The sequence below is a fragment of the Neolamprologus multifasciatus genome, chromosome 19, assembly GCF_963576455.1.
Source record: "Neolamprologus multifasciatus chromosome 19, fNeoMul1.2, whole genome shotgun sequence".
In the NCBI taxonomy this organism is placed as follows: Eukaryota; Metazoa; Chordata; class Actinopteri; order Cichliformes; family Cichlidae; genus Neolamprologus; species Neolamprologus multifasciatus.
The window spans coordinates 19986779-20007795 of record NC_140457.1 but is presented as its reverse complement, the minus strand read 5'-3'; the positions used below and the strand labels follow the sequence as shown (position 1 = coordinate 20007795).

The 21017-nt window shown below is 40.1% G+C and overlaps 2 protein-coding genes and 1 pseudogene across 5 annotated transcripts; 2 read left to right on the top strand and 1 right to left on the bottom strand.

The window, feature by feature from the left end:
- Positions 1 to 10: 10 nt before the first annotated feature.
- LOC146496500 (uncharacterized) lies at positions 11 to 4379 on the top strand (annotated as a pseudogene). Its single transcript, XR_014871250.1, has 3 exons — positions 11 to 119; positions 1488 to 2738; positions 3953 to 4379. The product of XR_014871250.1 is annotated as an uncharacterized LOC146496500 (transcript).
- Positions 4287 to 19424, bottom strand: nek9 (NIMA related kinase 9). 2 transcript variants are annotated; one of them, XM_085143850.1, is made up of 23 exons: positions 19308 to 19424; positions 11303 to 11480; positions 11151 to 11206; positions 10990 to 11060; positions 10794 to 10899; positions 10215 to 10346; positions 10015 to 10125; positions 9830 to 9894; positions 9701 to 9751; positions 9410 to 9602; positions 9184 to 9328; positions 8244 to 8444; positions 8028 to 8074; positions 7768 to 7929; positions 7544 to 7652; positions 7291 to 7452; positions 7000 to 7167; positions 6855 to 6914; positions 6584 to 6774; positions 6331 to 6489; positions 6153 to 6233; positions 6007 to 6060; positions 4287 to 5907 (listed from the first exon to the last, which is right to left on the bottom strand). In XM_085143850.1, exons 1-23 carry the CDS (start codon positions 19344 to 19346, stop codon positions 5728 to 5730), a joined length of 2721 nt encoding a protein of 906 aa, XP_084999976.1. In that variant the 5' UTR covers positions 19347 to 19424; the 3' UTR covers positions 4287 to 5727. The 2 variants fall into 2 exon arrangements, with proteins under 2 accessions (XP_084999976.1, XP_084999975.1); XM_085143849.1 differs by lacking the exon at positions 19308 to 19424 and adding an exon at positions 11818 to 12003.
- Positions 16812 to 20580, top strand: LOC146496498 (C-type lectin domain family 4 member G-like). 2 transcript variants are annotated; one of them, XM_085143876.1, is made up of 7 exons: positions 16812 to 17571; positions 18410 to 18532; positions 19034 to 19123; positions 19316 to 19582; positions 19663 to 19829; positions 20079 to 20215; positions 20292 to 20580. In XM_085143876.1, exons 1-7 carry the CDS (start codon positions 17064 to 17066, stop codon positions 20434 to 20436), a joined length of 1437 nt encoding a protein of 478 aa, XP_085000002.1. In that variant the 5' UTR covers positions 16812 to 17063; the 3' UTR covers positions 20437 to 20580. The 2 variants fall into 2 exon arrangements, with proteins under 2 accessions (XP_085000002.1, XP_085000001.1); XM_085143875.1 differs by lacking the exon at positions 16812 to 17571 and having other exon boundaries at positions 18326 to 18532.
- Positions 20581 to 21017: the final 437 nt, after the last annotated feature.

Below are 21017 nucleotides of genomic sequence, written 5' to 3'. Positions count from 1 at the left end.
AGGAAGTGGTGTTTGTTTACCGGACCAATCAGAAAACAACCGAGAAGCTTTGTATCTAGGCAACAAATGTAAACGCTGGAAGGACAGGATTTTTAAGGAAAATATACATCGGTATGCTGGTAAGTAGATAGCAGATTATATTTATGAGAGTTTTCTGAAACTGGATTCTATTTTTATCTAATAAATGTTATTGCAGACAAAGACATGAACATATCGGTATTTTTTGAATTATTAGTCGAGCGCACATTTATGGTCTCTGTTATTAAAAAGTTAACAAAACCTATTTTGTGCCGTTAAAAAAACGTCAATAAAAATAAATAAATAAACATGCTTGTCTCTTTCTGAAGCATTTGACCATCTCACCATGCGCCAAATTAAGCCTAAATATCTGTTGATAAACTGAACTGTAACACATATACAGATGCTATGTTAGCAGTACGTTACCTTTGTACTTGAGGTTTTTTTTCCTGCATTTATAGCTTGTTTCACAAGCATGGATTAAACCTAATCCTAGACTAAAAGAAACATTTAATAAAGGTGATGGCAGAAACATTTCTTTAGAGCTGCTGAAATTTTGGGAGAGGCTGGCCTTCATCCCATTCTTCACTGGTTTAAGATTCGAGGTGCTTTTTCAATTCATGATGTGCTAATTATTTTCATTTGGTGAAAGGTCCAAGCTGCAGGCAGACCAGTTTGGCAGCTCGTGGATGCAGTACTGCTGTAATAGATGCAGTATGTGGTTTAGCATCATCTTTTGGAAATATGCAAGGCCTTCCCTCCAAAAGAACCACATGGAGAAGCATACATTGCTATAAAGCCTGTATGTACCTTTCAGGGTTGAGCATGGAGCCTTTTCAAATGTGCAAGCTGCCAATTGCATAGGCATAAATGTACGCCCATACCATCAGAGCTGAAGGTTTTTAAAAATTGGAATTGATAACAAGCGTAATGGTCCCTCAATTTTTTTCCCCAGATTTCCCCCAAATTCTCTGCATCTTTTGATGATATTATGTACTGTATATGATATGATATTGAAAGGTTTCAAATGCAGACACAGTTTCTTTCCAGATTGGTGAACCTCCGCCCACCACTACTTCTGAGAAAGCCTGCCTCTCTAAAATCTTTTGATACCCAGTGGTGTTACTGAGCTTTTGCAAATAAATCTAATGAACTAAAAAATGTTTTTCAAGAATTTCTTTTTGGTACCACTTACTTTTTCCGACTTTTTGTTGCCTCATCCCAACCTTTTCAGAAATGCGAAAATATTTTTTTATGAAACAGTAAAACTATTTGATAACATTATCTCAGTTCAAACATGTCATATGCTTTCTATGATCTGTTGTGACTAAAATGTGGGTTTAAGAGATTTTCAGATAATTACTACATCCTGTTTTTAAATAAGCTTTTATACATCAACTTTTTTGGAATTGGGGCAATGATATTGAACAAGCCTTACCCTTTCTCTTTTCTGCTTGCTTTTTGCACAGAAATTATACAATAAAAGGACCCCATATAGTGGATTCAGGTATCTTTGAATCTGTGGAACAACAGCTTATGATCTGTAACAACAGATGAAGTCATGAACACACATAGAAGAAGAGACACTCCTCAGGGGCACCACAACTTTGCAGGGGAAAGACGTGGCGTGCCTAATAGGAAAGCAGATGCAGTAAATCATCCATTTCCAAACAAGCCTGTGAGCCATAGAAGACCTAGCAGGCCACAGGTTTCACTCAATTTGGATGATTTTGAAAACATCACAGTTTCTACTCAACCAGTAGCCCCTTTGTTACCCCAGGAGCATCATTCACATGGCATCACGGAGACCACCGTAGCCTCACTGTCAGACAGACTGCCCAGTGAAGAGCTGCAGATGACCAAAGCAATCCATGCAAAACAGCTCATGCTGCAGGAGAAGCTCTTGAAAGTTGAATTAAAAATAAGAAAAAAGCTCCAGAGGGCCAGTGCTGACTATGCTGGAGGGGATGAGAAAACGAGTAGGGAGGAGGGACACAACAGAGGACGAGCTCAGGTGCGAAAAGCTCAAATTAATACCAGAATGTCTGAGCTCCAGTTTAGAGAGCTAGCACGAGGCACAGATAAAGTGATGGAGGATAGAAGGTATGATGATTTTAAGCAAGTTAGGCTCAAACAAGATCAGAGGACTGAGGACAGAATGAGGACTACGAAGGAAGAACAGCAGGATGATTCACAAACTATTCAGCCTAACAGGAAAGGAAATAAAGGCACTTATAAGGTCATATCCAGCAAACAAGAAGTGAATGGAGAACTGAACAAATCAAGATGGCACAATGTGAAAGAGCATACCAGAGGAAGACGAGGAGATGGGACAGATTGTGGTGCTGGTGGAGAAATAGAAAAAATAAAGTACAGTGATGTGCCTCAGGGGAATCTGCAGAAAACTCCTTATACAGGAAACCACAGAGGGGCAGGAGGAAATCAGCTCTGGGATTCGACTCTTCCATCCAGACCTTCACAATGGAGTGGACCACAACAGGGAGAGCTCATGCTCATGAAGGGCACAGAAGTCAGCCTCCAGCTTTTTCCTTGCAAAGTCTGCAACAGAAAGTTTGCGAGTGAAAGATTAGAGAAGCACGTCCGAATATGTGAGAAGGCGAATTTTTCATGCCGGCAAGTCTTCAACTCGTACGCTAACAGGACCAAAGGATCCCAGCTAGAGCAGTTCCTGAAAACACACCAGAAACAACAGTCCAGAGGTAAGACACTGACATGATCACTCACCGAACACTTTGTCAGCTACACTGCTCAGCTGCTCGTTAATGCAAATATATGATCAGCCAGTCACGATGGCAGCAGCTCATGGGCAGGAAAACCTGCAGATGTTCAAACTGAGCATCAGATTTGGGAATGTGGGTGGTCTGAGTATTTTAGAAACGGCTGGTCTGCTGGGATATGCAATCTTTAAGGTTTACAGAGAATAGTGATAAAACCTGAGCGGCAGTTGTTGATGCTAAAGCTCAAGGAACAAGCCAGACTGCCTCAAACTGACAGGAAGGTAACAGTGACTTAAAAATCTACTTGTTACCACCAAGGTATGCAGACGAGCCTCTGAAAACGATAAGCCTTGAGGCAGATGGGCTAAAGAAAACCACATCCTGTGCCACTCCTGTCTGCTAAGAACAGGAAACTGAGGCTACAAATTGCACAGTCACCGAAATTAATTTATCTAAAAAAAAGAAAACATGCAAAATCAGTCAATTTATATTGTTACATTCACTTGGTAGGGTCAGGATTTTGCATCAACAAAAGGAAAAAAAAATCTTGGCACACTTTGGGCCTCTTTGTACCAACTGAGTATCATTAAAATGCCACAGCCTGTCTGAATATTGTTGCTAACTGTGTCCATCCCTCAATGACCACAGTGTACCTGCATTTTCTGATGGCTATTTGCAGCAGGATAATGCACCATGTTCTGTGTGATGCTATCATGTTAACATGGACCAAATATGTTCCTAGCACCTTGTTAAATCCATGCAATGAACACTTAAGGCAGTTCTGTTGGCAAAAAAGGGGGTTCAACATGGTAGTAGTCAGGTATAACTAAGGTATAACTAATGAAGTTTAAGTCATTTTCTTTTTTCAGCTGCTCCCTTTAGGGGTCACCACAGCAGATTATCTGTCTCCATTTCACCCTATCTCTAGCATCTATAGCATCCTTTATCACACCAACCCTCTGCATGTCCTCCTTCACTCTATACATGAACATCCTCTGTGGTGTTCTTCTTTTCCCTTCTATTCAACATCCTTTTTTCAGTATATCCAATTTTCTTTCTGCACATGTCCAAACCATCTCAGTCTTTCTTCTCTAACTTTGTCTCCAAACTACTAAACCTAAGCTCTCCCCCTCGATATACTCATGACTTGTTATGGGTACTGGATTTTATTTTGAACTGTATTTGTTTTTGTCCAGGTTTTAAATAAAAAGAACACATCACATGACTGTCAGGGAAATCTAAGCAGTCTGCCTCAGGCTCGTCTCCAAGCTGGCACGTCGCAGCCAAAACGGGTTAAGAAATCCTCCCCTGACAGCGAGCCTGAGATCCGTGAGCGTCAGCACATCAAAAGTCACCTTGTTATGATGATGATGTCACTTATTAGATCGGCCACTTTGGAGAATTTATTAATCTGCTGCCATTTCAATATTTCCCTAATTATCGTCTAATATAATTCATGTTCTAAAAGCAGAAATGTTGACATCAATAAATAGTTAACACAATAAAGTGTGGTAACTGCTGACTGTACACTCAGAATGAAAGATAACAGTTTTATTTATGGCTTGTACACAAAGCATAGACAGAGTGACTGGGCGAGATGCAGTTTTTTTTTGTTTGTTTTTTTTTTTTTACAACCGTTGCATCCCAGCAGTATTTGGTAAACTATTTAAAGAAAAAAAAAAGAAAAGTAAACCGTATTTTTAAAAACTGAACACACAACAACAACAACAAAAAAAACAATTTAAGGCACAGCAGTCATATATGCACAAATTCAAGATTCAATAGCTTAAGGCACTCTGTAATGTATGATGTTTTTCCCCCAACATTAAAAAAAATACTCTGGAGTTACACAGTTGGTATTTGAAGCATGTGAGCGCGCACACATGCACACACACACACACACACACACACACACACACAAACACATATAGCTCATAACATGACAACAAACAGATCCAACAGAGCTACAAAAAAAAGAAAAATGAAATATAAACATTTTTGCTTTCACAAATGACAAAATAGCAAACAAAAAAATGAGGAAATTTCAAAAAGCATCAGAGACAAAACAGTAACAAAAAAAAATGTTATAGCTTCATGTTCAACTACAGAATAAATGTTTGAAAGACCACAATTGTTTTTATGCAAACTGTTCAAGTGTTCAGTGTCACAAAGAAAACAGGAAAAATAACTCGTATTTAGAAAAAAGAAAAAGAAAAAAAAAAAGAATCAGTAGTTTTTTTGCTTCACACAAGTGCTCTTAATACAACAATAAAACATGCAATTTAAGCGGTATGTATATGTTTGCATGAATTAATTTGAATAAGTTTGCAATCGCTAAAATGTGCGATAAATACCAAAAGAGGTTTAGAGGCTGAGTTCTGTTTAGCGCTTTCACCTTTTAGGAATATCAGAAGAAATGAAAATGTAAAAAGTGGAACAAAACATGATGTACATGTTATGTTTTTACTTTGGACGAAGCTGCCAGCATACAGACTGACAACCTTTTGCATATACATACACTTTGGATACATTTGCATAAGCTAGCCTTACCTGTTTTTTGATAAATACTAACTTCTGAGGCACTAAAGGACTGAAGCGTCACCAAAACGGAACAAAACCACCACCAAACGTGCAGACTTGCCGTCTGCTGCACGTGGCAGTGTAACACTATGACCAGATTGTCTCTCCCAGGCGTTAAGGTCTGATGCTTCTTGTTGAATCCAGCCAACATTTCCTGTCTGGAGGATCGGGCTGGCTTGCACTGAGCGTGTGCGATGCATCTTTACATTATTACACCTATGCAATAAAATGTAATCGTGAAACTTAGCACTGTGCTAACATCTGTCATGTAACCTCTGAGTAGAAATGAGGATGACGTCTCTGCTGCCCGTCCACCTCACATTGCTCAACTCAGTATGTGCTAGGAGGGTTTGACATTTCACCCATGGCCAGGACATCTGCGCGTTAAGCCTCACACGCTGGCCCCAGCAGATCGGCCTCCGTGATTTGTGAGCCCGCCTCTTCTTCTTCCTCCATCCATGGGCGTACGAGCGGAGGGATGGTTTCCATTACTGTCGCATACTGCTCCCTGCAGCGCAGAACGATTGATGGCCGCCCAGAGCCTCTCATTCTCCAGCCGCTGCTCGCTGATCTACAGGCAGCAGAGATGTGTGCTTGGTGTTATTTAAACACAACAATCAAAGTGAGCTCAGAGGTCGCTGGATTTGAAACATAAACCAAAAACAATCACCTGTTTCTCAAGCATTTGGATTCTCATCTCTTGACGGGCAACTGTCTCTCGCAGCTGCAAAAAACCACAACAAAAGGGTTTACTGTCATCGAAGCACTGCGGTGAATGCCGCATTTACTCACACTTCGGATTCTTGAGTATGTTACCTGTGTCAGCTCACTACTTGAATTGCAACACCCATCAGTCTCCTCCAGTCCGTTCACCTTATCACAGCTCATTCGTTTTGTCTGTAAAGCCAACACGCAGAGAATTTAAAGTGAATGTAGCCACTTTATTAAGAGTGCTTAGTGGAAATCGTATATAAACAGCAGCTGATTGCTTTACTGGTAGGTCCTTCATGCTGCCGACTGCTGCTGCAGCTGCTTTAAGCTCTTTCAGTTCTTCATACGGTAAAGTAACACTCTTAGAGAAGGAAGAGAGTTGGCCTGGAGTGAGAGGCTCCGAGTTGTCTGGTATCGGGATGAACTCTGCATCTTCGAGCTCCTGTTGGAAGAGAACATCACAAAATTAAGATAAAAAAAATAAATAAATAAAAATCAAGATTTCCTTATTTATTTGTGCTTCCATGGTAACAAACCTTTCTCAGCCACAGAGGGCAGGAGCTGTCCCCGGTCTGATTCGCCATCGACATCATTGGAGTTTCCAGGAAGCAATCCTCTGTATTAACCTCCATTGTACCCCCAAGACCCCTGTCGCGACACTCCGTCTCGGCACCAAGTTCGATGTCCAGATCCATGGACGTGGATGGAGATTCCTCATGGGCCAGCCCTGACACACACACACACACGTAAATTAACTTTCAAGAAAACAAAATTAATCAGAACACAAATGTCAACAAGCGTATTTACCCCTATCGGTCGACAGGCCACTGCTGTTTGAGCGGATGGTTTTTGAGTTGAGTACTTTTTCTACAAATGAGGAAAAACAGGCATTAATTAGCTGCTTTATGAAATAACTTCTGTTGGTGTCTGTGCAGCGATTTTCTAGACAGACCCATTATGATGATGGTGTGCCAACCACGGCAAGAAAGGTCTGGGACGTGGTGGAGGGAACCAAATATTGGCCTCGGCATGGCGGGGCAAACCTCGGAGCCGAATCCTTTATCAGCAGGCATCCCGAGTCTCCCATTTCCTGCGTTTCCCCAGGCAAAGATCTGATTGTCTGCAAGAAAATTTTTTTATGTCATACTGTTCTGAGAAGGAAAAAAAACAAACAAACAAATACTTGATATAAATATCATAATAGTTAGCAATACATGAACCACAGTAGTGCACATGCTCTTACCCTCTGTGGCTGCAATGGTGAATCCATCTCCACAAGACACTTTGGTCACTATCTTCCCTCCAAACGGGCCAACAAGGACCTGGACACATTGGTGTTTCTTGAAGTCCTTCACGCCTAACTGCCCATACTTGTTGCAGCCAAAGGTGATCAGACGACCACGTTCTGCAAAGACAAAAATCATATGAACGAAACCTCTTTGACACAGTTATTTTTTAGAAGAGAAATGATAATAACAACTATTTTTTTGTTGTACCATCAATGGCAGCTGTGTGTGTCTTCCCTGGAGCTATGGTCCGGATCTTGAAGCGAGACAGCTGCTTTACCAAGGTCAGTGTGGTGATGTACGGGATCCCCTGGTAACTCTGGATTGCCAAACATGAGAGAGAAAAAAGAAAGAAAAAGGCATTTATAAGCACAGCTGCACAAAGTGGTGCGCAAGACTGTTATTATTATAGTACTTTAAATACAGCTAACTACCTCTCCGGGGTGGTTTTTGATTCCAGAGAATCCTTGAGTCAGCCCCAGCTTGTTAAATTCATTGTTTCCACATGCCAAGACTTTGCCCATCTCGGTCAAAAAGAAAGTCCCATCACTGCCACACGACACTGATGAGATAGTTGCGCCTTTAGGAATCTCCACCTGAAAACAAACAAACAAACAGCAGCTGTAACATTAAATTCATTAGTATTTAACCAGCTCCTGAGAGGCCTCTGCTATGACACTGAAGTAAGTCTTACTTGCATAGGAGAATTAAAATCATCCTCACACTCCAGGCCAAGACGTCCTGCCATGTGAAAAAAATAAATAAAAAGAGATTAAAGATGAGATGCAATCTTAAAATGCAGTACATTTAAGTGATACTTTCTCCACCTACTGGCTACAATTATGAAAGTCAAAGAAGGAAATCTGGTAGATGCTTACAAACATCAGCTAAAAACAGCAACCCTATGTACCATACTCTCCTACGCCCCACGAATAGATGTCGCCATTCTGAGTCAGCACCACCACGTGGTTGTCTCCACAGGAAACCTGGCACACCGGCCGCTCCTCAAAAAACTCCAGAAGAACTGGCTCCAGAATCTCATTGCCCAGGTCGCCCTCGACTCCAATGCAGCCATAATAGTCCGACCCGAACATGTACATCTGGTCTTCATCTGCAAAAGAGGCAGAGGAATTTTCGATGGCTTTACAGACCCTGTTTTCTTTTTTCAGCTTCATTTGTAGTGCTGTGCTGAACCTTTGCAGAGCCTACATTGTGGTGGGTAACACCACACGCTACATTTATACTCTATGTGTTGATATGTCTGCATTTAACTGTTTAACAACACTAACTTTTACTGAAATGCATTAAAAAAAAAAGACTTCACAACATACTCCAGGCACTGTCCTTGTGCTAATTGATATACAGACACTGCAGTCTGCATTACTCAAGTGGCAACCCGGGTGGCAGGCTGAAAAACCAGGCCAACATGGAGGTGCAGTTTCTCAAACAGCCAGATATGGACATTACTCTTCGTTTTATTGCACAAAACTAATAAGAGTGCGATGGTAAAGTGGAACTCTTTGCAAGCATCTTCACAGACAGCATGCTGTAGGAGTTTCTGTGTCCTCAAAATTAATCATAATTAAATAATGTACTGCATTACTTTTAAATAAAAGTAACAAGTAACGTGTAACACATTATTTATCTTGTGTAATGACCCCAACACTGCCAGCTGCAGGACAGCTTGTTTGCAGACTTCACAAACCAGTGGGTGACATGTAGTTTTGGTAAACTGCATATCAGGATACAGCTTCAGTTAGGGTGCAGTGTTATATGGCTATGCTACAGCTACTGCAAACATTTACCACAGCACTATAAATCAGGCCTTAGCAGGAATCTTCTTCACTTACCAGTGACACAGGCACTGAAGTCAGCCCCACATGCCACCTGTCGGATAGCCTTCCCTATCAGCTTCTCCACCTTCTTTGGTTGCCGGTACGAGGCCTGGTCTCCGTGCCCTAGCTGGCCCACCATCTTAGCCCCGCCTTGTACATTCTGAGGGTGGAAAAAGTTCCCTGTAGTGCAGCAAAAACCGGATCAAATATGTCTTCCACAGAACGATGGATTAATACTTACAGCCCAGGTGTACAGCTCCTTTTCCACTGACACAACCGCAAAGTGGTTCTCTCCTGCACACACATACTGGGCACTGCTACCTGCTTTGAACGTGTCTAGTTTCTGAGGTGTGAACTTCCCTCCACCCCAGTAATACACATCCCTTGAGCGTTGAGTAACCACCGCGACAGGACTCTCGCTCACTGTGCTCAGCCTATAGCACAAGCACAACAAATCATTTAAATCATGTCGGAAAGATGTCGAGCCTGCTTCTATGATGGTGAACACACAGCTGAGGAAACATGAACTCACTTTGGTTTCTTCATGGCTGAATTTAGCAGGCAAACTCGCTCTTCAAGCTCCCTGTTAAACAGTGAAGCTGTCAATGAGTGGCAGATTTTTATTAGAATGAGGCAATATGAGGATTCGAAGCGTTCTTACTGTCGGCAGGAGGAAATTAATGGCTGGTCGAGAATCTGCTCAGCGGTGGGCCTCTTTGCAGGATCCTGAAAGATCACAAGGCTTAGTGATATCAATCAGCTCTTTACTTAACCACAGTGTTATCTCTGAGGTCAGATGTTTGTTTTTAAACTCGAAACAACACTCTGATTGTTCTTCTCACTTACTTGATCGAGACACTCATGCACAAGCTTCACTATTGCAGATGAATAAATATCTGAGTTCAACTCCATAGTCCAGTTGCCCTGGACAATTTTCACACAGAGATTCAGGGGGTTCTGAATAGAAAGAAAAACATTATGATAAACTCATTCTCGAGTCAAAAATCCAGAATTTACGCTCGCTACCAGAAAGCCTGAAAACCTACCGTAGCATCAAATGTCCTTGTAAGTGTTAGGAGTTCAAAAAGTACACAGCCCATGGCCCAAATGTCGGATTTGAAGTTGTACTTTGCTCCCTGGCACAATTCAGGTGACATGTAATATGGAGTTCCCACACACTGGACATACAAAGGAAGGAAATGGTGCATTAAGATCATTAGCAAAACATGTTATCTCAACTTGATTCATAAACTATACCACCCTGGCATGTATCTGCAAAGTAAACTCTCAGTAAACACTTGCATTTAGTGCAGAGTCTCATTAGTAAACAGCAGCAAGGTGGCTAATGAATGCTAAACATATACACCTACTCGCTTCCATTTACAGTATGTGTGCTATTTTTGCTAAGATAATCTAAACTCAGCTATGCCTCAGCTACAAAGCAACAGAACAAGTTTATCTTTGGAATCTATGTTTAAGTAATCTATGTAAAACAGGCACAAATCTAAGAAACACACTCCTGCTACACCAAGTGTAAATAGAGTGAACGGATGATTAACAACTGTTGAGATTTCCTTAATCGTAGCCTCCAGTTTAGAGATGTCGGGGAGGAAGCCACAACTTACACTCTCCGCCATGGAAAATTCGGAGCCTAGCTTCTTTGCGAGGCCGTAGTCGCCCAGCTTAATAAGGTCAGTCTTTGTCAGGAAAATGTTGAGAGTTTTGATATCTCTGCCATTTACAAAAAGAGAGAAAAAAAATATTGTTTCATCTGTGAAAATCCTCTGCCAGATACATTCAGTCAGAGCACGAACATCCTACCTGTGTAAGATCCCAGCCTTGTGAATGTGGGCCACTGCTGAAGTAATCTGGTACAGGTACCATATGACCACCTGAAGAAAACATGTTCAAGATTCACATAGAACAGCAAAGAACATAAAAATGTTGTTTAAAATAAACAGCCTGTCATGATCCATTCATACCTCCTCGCTGAACAGTCTCCCCTTTTGCTGGACGATTTTATCATACAGATTTCCGCCTGCAATGACGGGACAATTTATCACCCGGTCACAGATGAGCAACACCCAAACTAACCTCAATCAGATCATCAGAGGTTAGCAGTGCACTGGCTTACCATTGCAATACTCCAACTCAATGAGCAGAGTGTTTTTATCCATGAAATGGTTGAAGTAGGCTATGATGTTTTTGTGCTCCAGGATGGAGAGGATGCTTATTTCATTCATGACATCTCTGCGCTCCTTATCTGAAAGTGAGTTCAGGTCGACCTCCTTCCATACCACCAGACAGTTATCCTATAGGGAAACAAACCAAATAAATAAGAGCCTCAATTAGAGATGTCTCAAGATGTTATTAGAATAGCAGCTAATCTTGCAGACAGGTATTACAAAGGGGCTAACGGGCAATGCATGAGAGAGTTATTCATCTTGTTTTCACCCAAGAATTTCTCAGAGCCACAGTGAGAAATACCAAGGATGTGCACAGAGAACAGTGAGGCATTCAGTTTTAATAGAAGACACTTGCAAGTCATAATGTATTAGCAAGGCATTTCCTCACATAGCATTAGGTATGAAGAAAACCATGCCAATAAACCACGAGAACAAAATCAGGCTATGCTGATACCCTGCTTACCTCTGTCCTTCTGTACAGAGTCGCTTCACCAAACGCCCCCCTCCCCAGGATCCGGATAGGAATGTAATGCAACTTCTCCTCTTCGCCATTAAAAGGGGCTAAAGCTGATCGCTCACTGACCACAGACCCGCTGCTCAAATCCGAGCTTATCGAGTCCAGATGTCTCTCATAGCCCTCCAGTGACATTTCTGTTTAGAAACTTGTTAGCCAATGGCAGTGATGGAAATAACCCGAACAGGCCCGACGACAACTCTTTCTGGAAGACTCCTAGAAAGCCGCACACGCGTCTAACATGCTATAGCTGTCGGCTAATGAAAAAAAACCGTCAAAGTTCGGGTAAAGTCAGATTTCTCAAAGCTACTTATAGAATACAACGACTGTTATAGACAACGTAGCTAAACGCGTGCAACTACAGTAGTTGCACTAGTGTCAAGCACGACACAACAAAAATGAGCGTTCAGTCAAATTTTCTATGAATTTTCAAAATAAACGATCTAACTTCTGTAGTGTCGCTGTGCATTTTATATTGAAGGTTACGGCGCTTATTTCCGGGAACATTACTGGTGTGTTTCGTCAGTTAGCTTGACTTGGCTAATAAGTTAGCAAAACGAGATTACAGCCCGCCCGACAGAGTCAAATACTAAATTGTTGAGTACATGATACTCTGATAAAATAGTTTCGGGAGGTCTTCTTAAGAAATACAGAAGTTACGAGTGTTTAAAATGAGCTGACCTCGCACACACAAACAACAACAACAACTCCAACAACTCGCCCATCCTTTCCTCGCGCTCAGACCCGGAAACTGTCAAGCGCGGTCTGTCTCTTGGTTGAAACATCAACACTTCTCGGCCTTCCTGAGTCTTGCATATGTATTACTATTTTTATTTATTCATTTTGACCCCAGTGCCTACAGTTGTAGCATCAGGACAAGCAAGACATGTATACTAGTATTGTTTTTTGTTTTTGTTTTTTATGAAAAATTAAAAAGATTAATTTTTGTTGTCATAGCACAGATACTGTACGGCGAAATTTCAGAGTGCTACATCTGAAGACATGTTAAGACACGTTAAAACACAATGAAACAGACAATATAGAAGCAACAACGTAATAAAACAGCTCAGATGGGGAGGCCATAAACAGCAATAAATTGACAAGATACTAAAGTCACATATATATCAAGTTATTGCACTGGGCAATTAAACTGAGTATTGCCAGTGTTAGAAACCTGCATTAATGTCTTTCCAACCAAGGAAAGAATTGGTTTCCTGACGTATTTGCTCTGCTTTTGATGCTTCTGCACCCTTTGCACTCTTTTCTTGTCAGCCACTGTACAGGCAGCCTACCACACAGTTATGACATATGTCAATACACTCTCAACTGTAGTGCAGTAAAAGGTCACCAGGAGCCTCTAATATTGATTAAAGGTGATACCATAAAAGGTGATTGACTGATTTTAATTATTGCATGTGTTGCTGGACTATCAGATTAATAAATTACTCTGACTAATAATTTTATAGCTTTGTCAACTATCACTGTATTTTAAGGCAGCACATGCATTACAACAATCTGTTAAATCATCCTCTGGTTCTGGGAGTCTCTGAGGCTTTTCTTTTTGTTTGAGTCAGCTTCAAGTGGGCATTAGTGGAACTGCACTTTTTGGCTCTTCCACGTTGGCTGTTTTTAAGGCCTGCAGGGGGAGCCAAAATAACATCCATGTGAATTGCAGGTCTCAGTATTTCTCAGCAGAACATTGCAGTGTTATGATTTGATCAGCGTCTTCTTTCACTGTAGCTGTCCATTCTGTGGTTTTAATGTTATGTGGCTAGTCAGTGTATACGTGAGCAGCATACAAGTCACTACACAGTCCCAGATGCACTGTGCAATACATCAGAGAAAAAAGTGATTCTTCCTTGCCCCATAAGGGGTCACTTAGAGACTGTAATAATAGCAAAGTATGGGAGTCAGCATGAGTCAGTATGGCAAGAGAAAAGTACATTAAATTAGCCTGTCGATATGGAAATATGTGACTTTAAGTAATAGCATTCTTTTAACAGCTGCTCTGACAAGGCTAAGTAGATCATTTTAAGTTGGTTTTAATTTTAAGTTGGCTTTAATTTTAAGTCTGTTTAACTAGGTTTTTTGGGGGGGGAATACTTACATAAACTAGAAAAGACCACGACACCATGTAGGATGGATTGGGTTTACAAATATTTAAGCTAAAAGCACAAGGGTGTGAAGAATTTTGGACCAATATCATTATTTACATTAATGATTTGAAAATTAATTTATGTTGTTTGTGTCGTTATATAAGCCCTCTTTTGTACAAGGAAAAGGAACTTCATTAATACCATACCATAGCACCTTTATTTATAATGCATTTCAACATAAAACCAGGGTTCACAATATGCTGTGCATATACAAATAGCATAAGCCATAATAATAATAATAATAATAATAATAATAATAATAATAAAAATAAAACAAAACAAACACTTATCAGTTTTAAAGTCTCTCAGCTCACCATTTTTAAATTTGTACATCCCGGGTATCTATAATATAAGTTCAGAGCATTCATCACTCATCCGTATGCCTATATGAGGCCACCGGGTGGCTTGTGAAGACGTAAAACAACTCCTTTGGGGAGGGGGGTTAAAGAGGAAGATAATCATGTTATATTGGGTATAATATACGTAGGTCTGTCAGTAATGTGTAAAACACTGTGTGCCAAATAAGTGGCTGAAGTGCATCAGTTTCACATTCCTTCTTTGCAGGAGGCAAGGGAAGATTCATATGACATTTAAACGAAAGCATATTTTTAATAAAACACCCAACTGGAAATAATATAAAGGAATTGGAATATCTTGAAAGCATGACAGGACTTCAATAATGTTTAAATAATTCAGTGACTGAGTCACTCCTATCTGTGTGTGAAGTTGTACTTTTATGACCCACAGATCAGATGGGCCACAATACTTTCTGATATACAAACCTGTAAGTGCATAGCAACCAAGACACGTTCAGTGTAGTTTTCAATATTTTGACCTCAAATTCAAAGTGACTTGAGGCAGCTGCTGTTGTGATTTGGCACTATATAAATAAAACTGAACTGAACTGATGTTTTGGCAGCATGGTGGCACGGTGGTTAGCACTGTTGCCGCACAGCAAGAAGGTCCTGAGTTCAATTCCACCATCAGGCCGGGGTCTTTCTGTGTGGAGTTTGCATGTTCTCCCCGTGTTTGCGTGGGTTCTCTCCAGGTACTCCGGCTTCCTCCCACCGTCCAAAGACATGCAGCTTGTGGGGATAGGTTAATTGGAAAATCCAAATTGCCATTAGGTGTGAATGTGCGAGTGAATGTGAGCGCGAATAGTTGTCTGTCCCTGTGTGTTGGCCCTGCGACAGACTGGCGACCTGTCCAGTGTGTACCGCCTCTCGCCCTATGACAGCTGGAATAGGCTCCAGTGCCCCCTGCGACCCTGAAAAGGATAAGCGGAAGCGAATGGATGAATTGATTTTCTGTTATCAGGGATTCCAGTTTACATTTAAGGGACTGGCACAGACACAGAGCGTTAGTGATTAACAGGAATGCCAGAGAAGAACTGAGAAATTGGAAAATTTTTATGTTCATTTTTTGCAGATTGATCATCAGGAGTGCTGAATGCTAATAACCCCTGTTGTTACTGCACTTGTTATTGTTTGACACCAGAAGTTTCATTTCCCTCTTTTTGGGTCAAATTTTAACTATATAAGTTGCTGAACATGCACTTTAAATCCTAATTTAGAGACTTAAGATTATTTCAACATCTGTCAGAACCACTGCATAAAAAAGAAAGGAGTACATTTCGTACATGCACAGTATTAAGCTTTTTCACAGCTAGTAATAAAAATATCTTGTCACTTGTGTAACATAAAAAAAACATCCATATTGAAATTAGTCTTAATAAATGATGTAAGAGCACAGTATAATGTGTAATATTTGTTTGGTTATTCAATGGCTCAAAAATTTCTTTCCAAGTTTGTCCTGAACATATTCTAATATTTATGATGACTGCACAAATTGGCAGTAGGCATCCACATTCACTGGTTACTTTCTATCACTGGTCACTGGTACACCTGTTCAACTGCTTGTTAAAGCAAATACCTAATTAGCCAACCACACGGTTGGCTAATTATCTCAGAAACTGCTGATTTACTGTCATTTTTCCACACAACCATCTCTTGTATTTACAGACAGTGGTGTAAAATGAGAAAATATCCAGTGAGTGGGGGTCCAGGCACACCCAATAAAGCCACTCTGAATTTTACACATGTGCTTGACATATACGTTACACCGATTCGTGTATTTTGGTAATGAAAAAGTTCAAAACCACATCACTAATAAGTTATTGAAGTACAAGCTCAGATTAATTATGCGGTAGTTTAGTTTAGTGGTTTTGCAGCAATTATGGTAACCAGTGGGACTGAGGGGGATGCTGAGAAGACAGGCCCAGGCAGGTCAGGCTTCGGGACCGAAAAAAGAGCTGGGCTACACCAGCAGAAGACCGCAGGATCTTCTGCTGGCTGCTTTCAGCAGGATAACGCGCCATGTCCCAAAGCTCAAGTCATCTCAAACTGGTTTTCTTGAACATAATGAGTTCATTGTACTCAAATGGCCTCCACAGTAACCAGTAGAGCACCTGTGGGATGTGGTGAAATAACAGATTTGCATCACTGATGTGTAGCCAACATATTTGTAGTAGCTGCTATCATGTCAGTACAGGCCAAAATCTCTGAGAAATGTTTCCAGCACCTTGTTCAATCTCTGTCATGAAGAATTCAGTTTTGAAGGCAAAAGTCCAGCAAGGTGTACCTAATAAAGTGTCTAGTAAGTGTAATTGTTTGATTTTTTGTTCTTATGCACACCATCTTTTAAAAACAGGTTATCATTCTTGATTGAAGTTGTTAGTTGGAGACAATTTGGAAATTATGTTCTTAACGGGTAATTTAAGTTCTTTATGGAAACAGTCATACACTGTGTGCACAATTATTAGGCAAGTGGGTATTTTGGCCATATCATATTTTTTACACATATTTTCCAACTTCAAGCTGTATAAACTTGAGTGCTTATTGGATTTAAGTATATCAGGTGATCTGTATTTGCGTAATGAGTGAGGGTGTGGCCTAAGGAGATCAACACTCTATATAAAGGTGTGCATAATTATTAGGCAGCTTCTCTCCCTCAAGCAAAATGGGCAAAAAAGCGATTTAAATGGACTCTGAAAAGTCAAAAATTGTAAAAAGTCTTTCAGAAGGATGCAGCACTCTTAAAATTGCAAAGATATTGGGGCGTGACCACAGAACCATCAAACGTTTTGTTGCAAATAGCCAACAGGGTTGCAAGAAACACATTGAGCAAAAAAGATGCAAGTTAGCTGCCAAAGATTTGAGAACAATCAAACGTGAAGCTACCAGGAACCCATTATCCTCCAGTGCTGCCATGCTCCTGAACTGCAACCTACCCGGAGTGTCCAGAAGTACAAGGTGTTCAGTTCTTAGAGACATGGCCGGAAGGAAGGCTGAAACCCGACCACCACTGAACAAAACACACAAGTTGAAACGTCAAGACTGGGCCCAGAAATATCTGAACACACATTTTTCAAAGGTTTTATGGACTCATGAGATGAGAGTGACTCTTGATGGACCAGATGGATGGTCCCGTGGCTGGATCAGTAACAGACACAGAGCTCGACTTCGACTTAGATGCCAGCAAGGTGGAGGTGGGGTAATGGTATGGGCTGGTATTATTAAAGATGAGCTGGTTGGACCTCTTCAGGTTGAAGATGGCCTGAAAATCAACTCCAAAACCTACTGTTAGTTTTTAGAAGCAGTCGCACAGGAAAAAGTCTGCATCTTTTAAGAAGACCATGATTTTTATGCAGGACAATGCTCCATCTCATGCATCCAAGTACTCCACTGCATGGCTAGCCAGTAAAGGCCTTAAGGATAAAAAGAAACAGTACACCTCTCTGAAAAGTGTCTGGGAGGCTGTGGTTGCAGCTGCACAAAAGGTTAACTGACAGACTCCATGAATGGAAGGCCTGTGACAGTGATTGAAAAGAAGGATGGCTATATTAGTCACTGATGTTTTTTTAAAAAAAAATTATTTTGACACATTTTACATTTTCAAAATTACACAGTGTACATTTTGAGTTGTTTTATTATTCTCACTGTAACATTTGCAAATAAACTAGTGAGATGGGAAAATGTTTTTTTTTTCTTCATTTAGTTGCCTAATAATTCTGCACATATATAAAAATATTCTCTTAAAGACAAAACCTCACTTTTACATTGTTAAACATTTGGGTTTAGATTAATTAACATTTTGGATTGACCAAGAGCACTGTCCTTGATCCATAATGAAATCAATCCTCAAAAATACAACTTGGTTAATAATTGTGCACACAGTGTATTTGATGGGGACTTTATATATTTATTTTCTATCTATTAATCCAAAATGTTTTGGGAGAGTTTTTATATTAATTAGTCTATGACAAAATGATACAGGCTTCATGAGGCATGTGAGTCCATGAGACATGCCTTGTGTCTGTATATAAGGAAGGGAAAGCAGCTCAGTGGGCAGAACCTGCAGCATTGCAATGGAGACTTCACAGAGGACAAGATCAGTTAGGCAAAAGTTTCCTCCAGTTTTCTTCAAAAGCTACAACATATCCGGACATGGTATGGCACTGAATTGCTATTTGATTTTAATTTTGTACATTTCTACAGTTTTTCCACTCTTTTCCTTCATAAATGCAGATCAGCCTGTGATTTTATGTATTCACATTTTTTTTGGTAGTTGTATAATTTTTAACAAATGAAGAATTTGTGGTATTATGCCCAAATAACTGCAGTTTTAAAGTGATATTTATTATAATTATTATTCATTATACTACCTACACATTAGTAAAGCCATAGGGAGTATAATAGATGGCCTAAAGGATGGGAATAAAATGTATAATGGATGGTATAATAGTTTAAATATGATAGTTTTATAATTTTTTTTTCTGAGTTACTTCAGTCTAATTTCTAGCTTTTTACTTATTTGCTGCATTTCTGAATCATTTTCAAGTGTCAACAACCTGATTTAAATGAAAAGTGTTTATCTGAAAATCTTTATAAATACAACCAAACCTGATTCATTTTTATTTGTTTTCAAAATTTGTATGTTTGACCCTGCAGGTGGAGATGGATTTAATCGATGGGTTTTACTGTGCTTGGGACTCTTGAACGCTGTTCTGCTGATAGTCGCTATTGTTTTTGCGATTAAGTGTGAGTGTAACAGCTCATGTGATGATACGGTTTACTTGTCTTTGGTTGTGTAACAATCTTTGTTAGCCACTACAATGATTGTTGAACTCTTAGCAACCACACAAGGGGAAATGCATATCCATATTTCAAAACACTAATCATTTCATAATGATGAACTAATGATCACACTTGCTGTCTCTCTTACCTGTTTAGGTGCAAAAGTTAAAGAGGGCTCCTTGCACATTTCCAACCCAGCTGTAACACAGCTCTTCAGTGAGCTTGACTATCTCCGAGGCAACCACAGCGATGTGATCAAAGCCGAAGAGGAGGCCAAGAAGGCGTTAGAGAGCGCGATCAACAACCACAAAGAAGTAAAGGTGAAAATCGAGCAGCTGAAGACCGTCAACGATGGTTATGAGAAACAGATGGGAGCCCTGCGAATAGAGAAGACAAACCTAAAGTCCAACATATCAGCTTTAGGTGAGAAGTTATGTTTTAATCTGTGACCTCTGAATACATTAAAGTACCTGAAATGACAAGAAATCCTTTGTTTCTCTCAGAGAACTCTTGTGATAAATGCGCTCCTGGATGGATTCTTTTCAACTCGTCCTGCTATTTCTTCTCTTCCACCGAGTCCTCTGCTGTCAAAAGGAACTGGCATGAGAGCAGAGTCGACTGTGTTAGTCGTGGCTCTGACCTTGTTGTGATTGATAACCAACAGGAGCAGGTGGGTTGAAAATAAGAGAGAAGAAGCTTGAAAACAGATAAGTCATCTACATACTTCGTCCACAGACATACAACAGCCACTGAAAGTGATTAGCAAAGATTTTTAAATGTAGCCTTAAGGCTGTTTAGGAGTTTCTGTGTTGGCATACTTACATCCCACGTGCAATCGTTGCCAGTTTTGTAAGTAGGCAATTTACAATTTTTATTGACTAAATTTTAAATGTATTTTTCTCTTATTTTGCTCACATAGGCATTCGTGAGTAACACCATCAAACTTCTGAAAAACAATCCTCATCAGTGGGTGAACGGATTCTGGGTTGGTCTTACTGACATAGCGACAGTGGGGACATGGGTGTGGCTTAATAATGTCACAGAGGTGGAACAAAGGTAAGAAAAGACAGATTATTAATTATAGATTTTTATAGATCATTTCCACTTAATTATCTGTCTCGCCTTTTCTCAGGTACTGGATGGATGGAGAACCAAATGTTGAGGAGGAAAATTGTGTGATTATCATTTACTCCTCCTCTAATCCCTGGAAGACCCGCTATGATGGAAACTGCAATGGGCATAACTTAGACTGGATATGTGAAGTACCATCAAGATAAAGTCTTGATTCACTCCAGAAACCTGGAATGATTCATATGTTTTATGTTTGGGGCATTTTTAAACTTGTATTATTCAAACTGTATTAAAGTCAATGAAAAGTGTATTACAGTGCAGTAAACAATATTAAAATGTTTTGGAAATTTCTATATCTTACATGGACACATGAGTTTTATAATCTGCTTACATCCAATAGAAAGATTTGCTGTGCTGGAGTTCATACAGCTACCAAGTTAAATCATTATGATCATTAGTACCACATTAGCATCACAGTGTACTGGAGTCACAGGAGCCCCAGTTTCATTGTGTTTGGCAGTGTAGAGAAATCAAAATATTGTGTGGAGAGAGTGATCAGAGTGATGTCAGGACAAAGTTAACTAGGTTTACACACAAAGAAACCCATATGGAAAAGAAAAAAACTTATAAAAGACTTGCATAAGACTTCATATAGTGAATCGTATAAGGCATACAAGTTTCACACAAGACGGATACAAACTTTGTAAGATTTATATATATCTTTTCCATATGGGAAGCACTCATAGAAAAATCCAGAAACATTAATGAATCTACATTATAAGTTCCA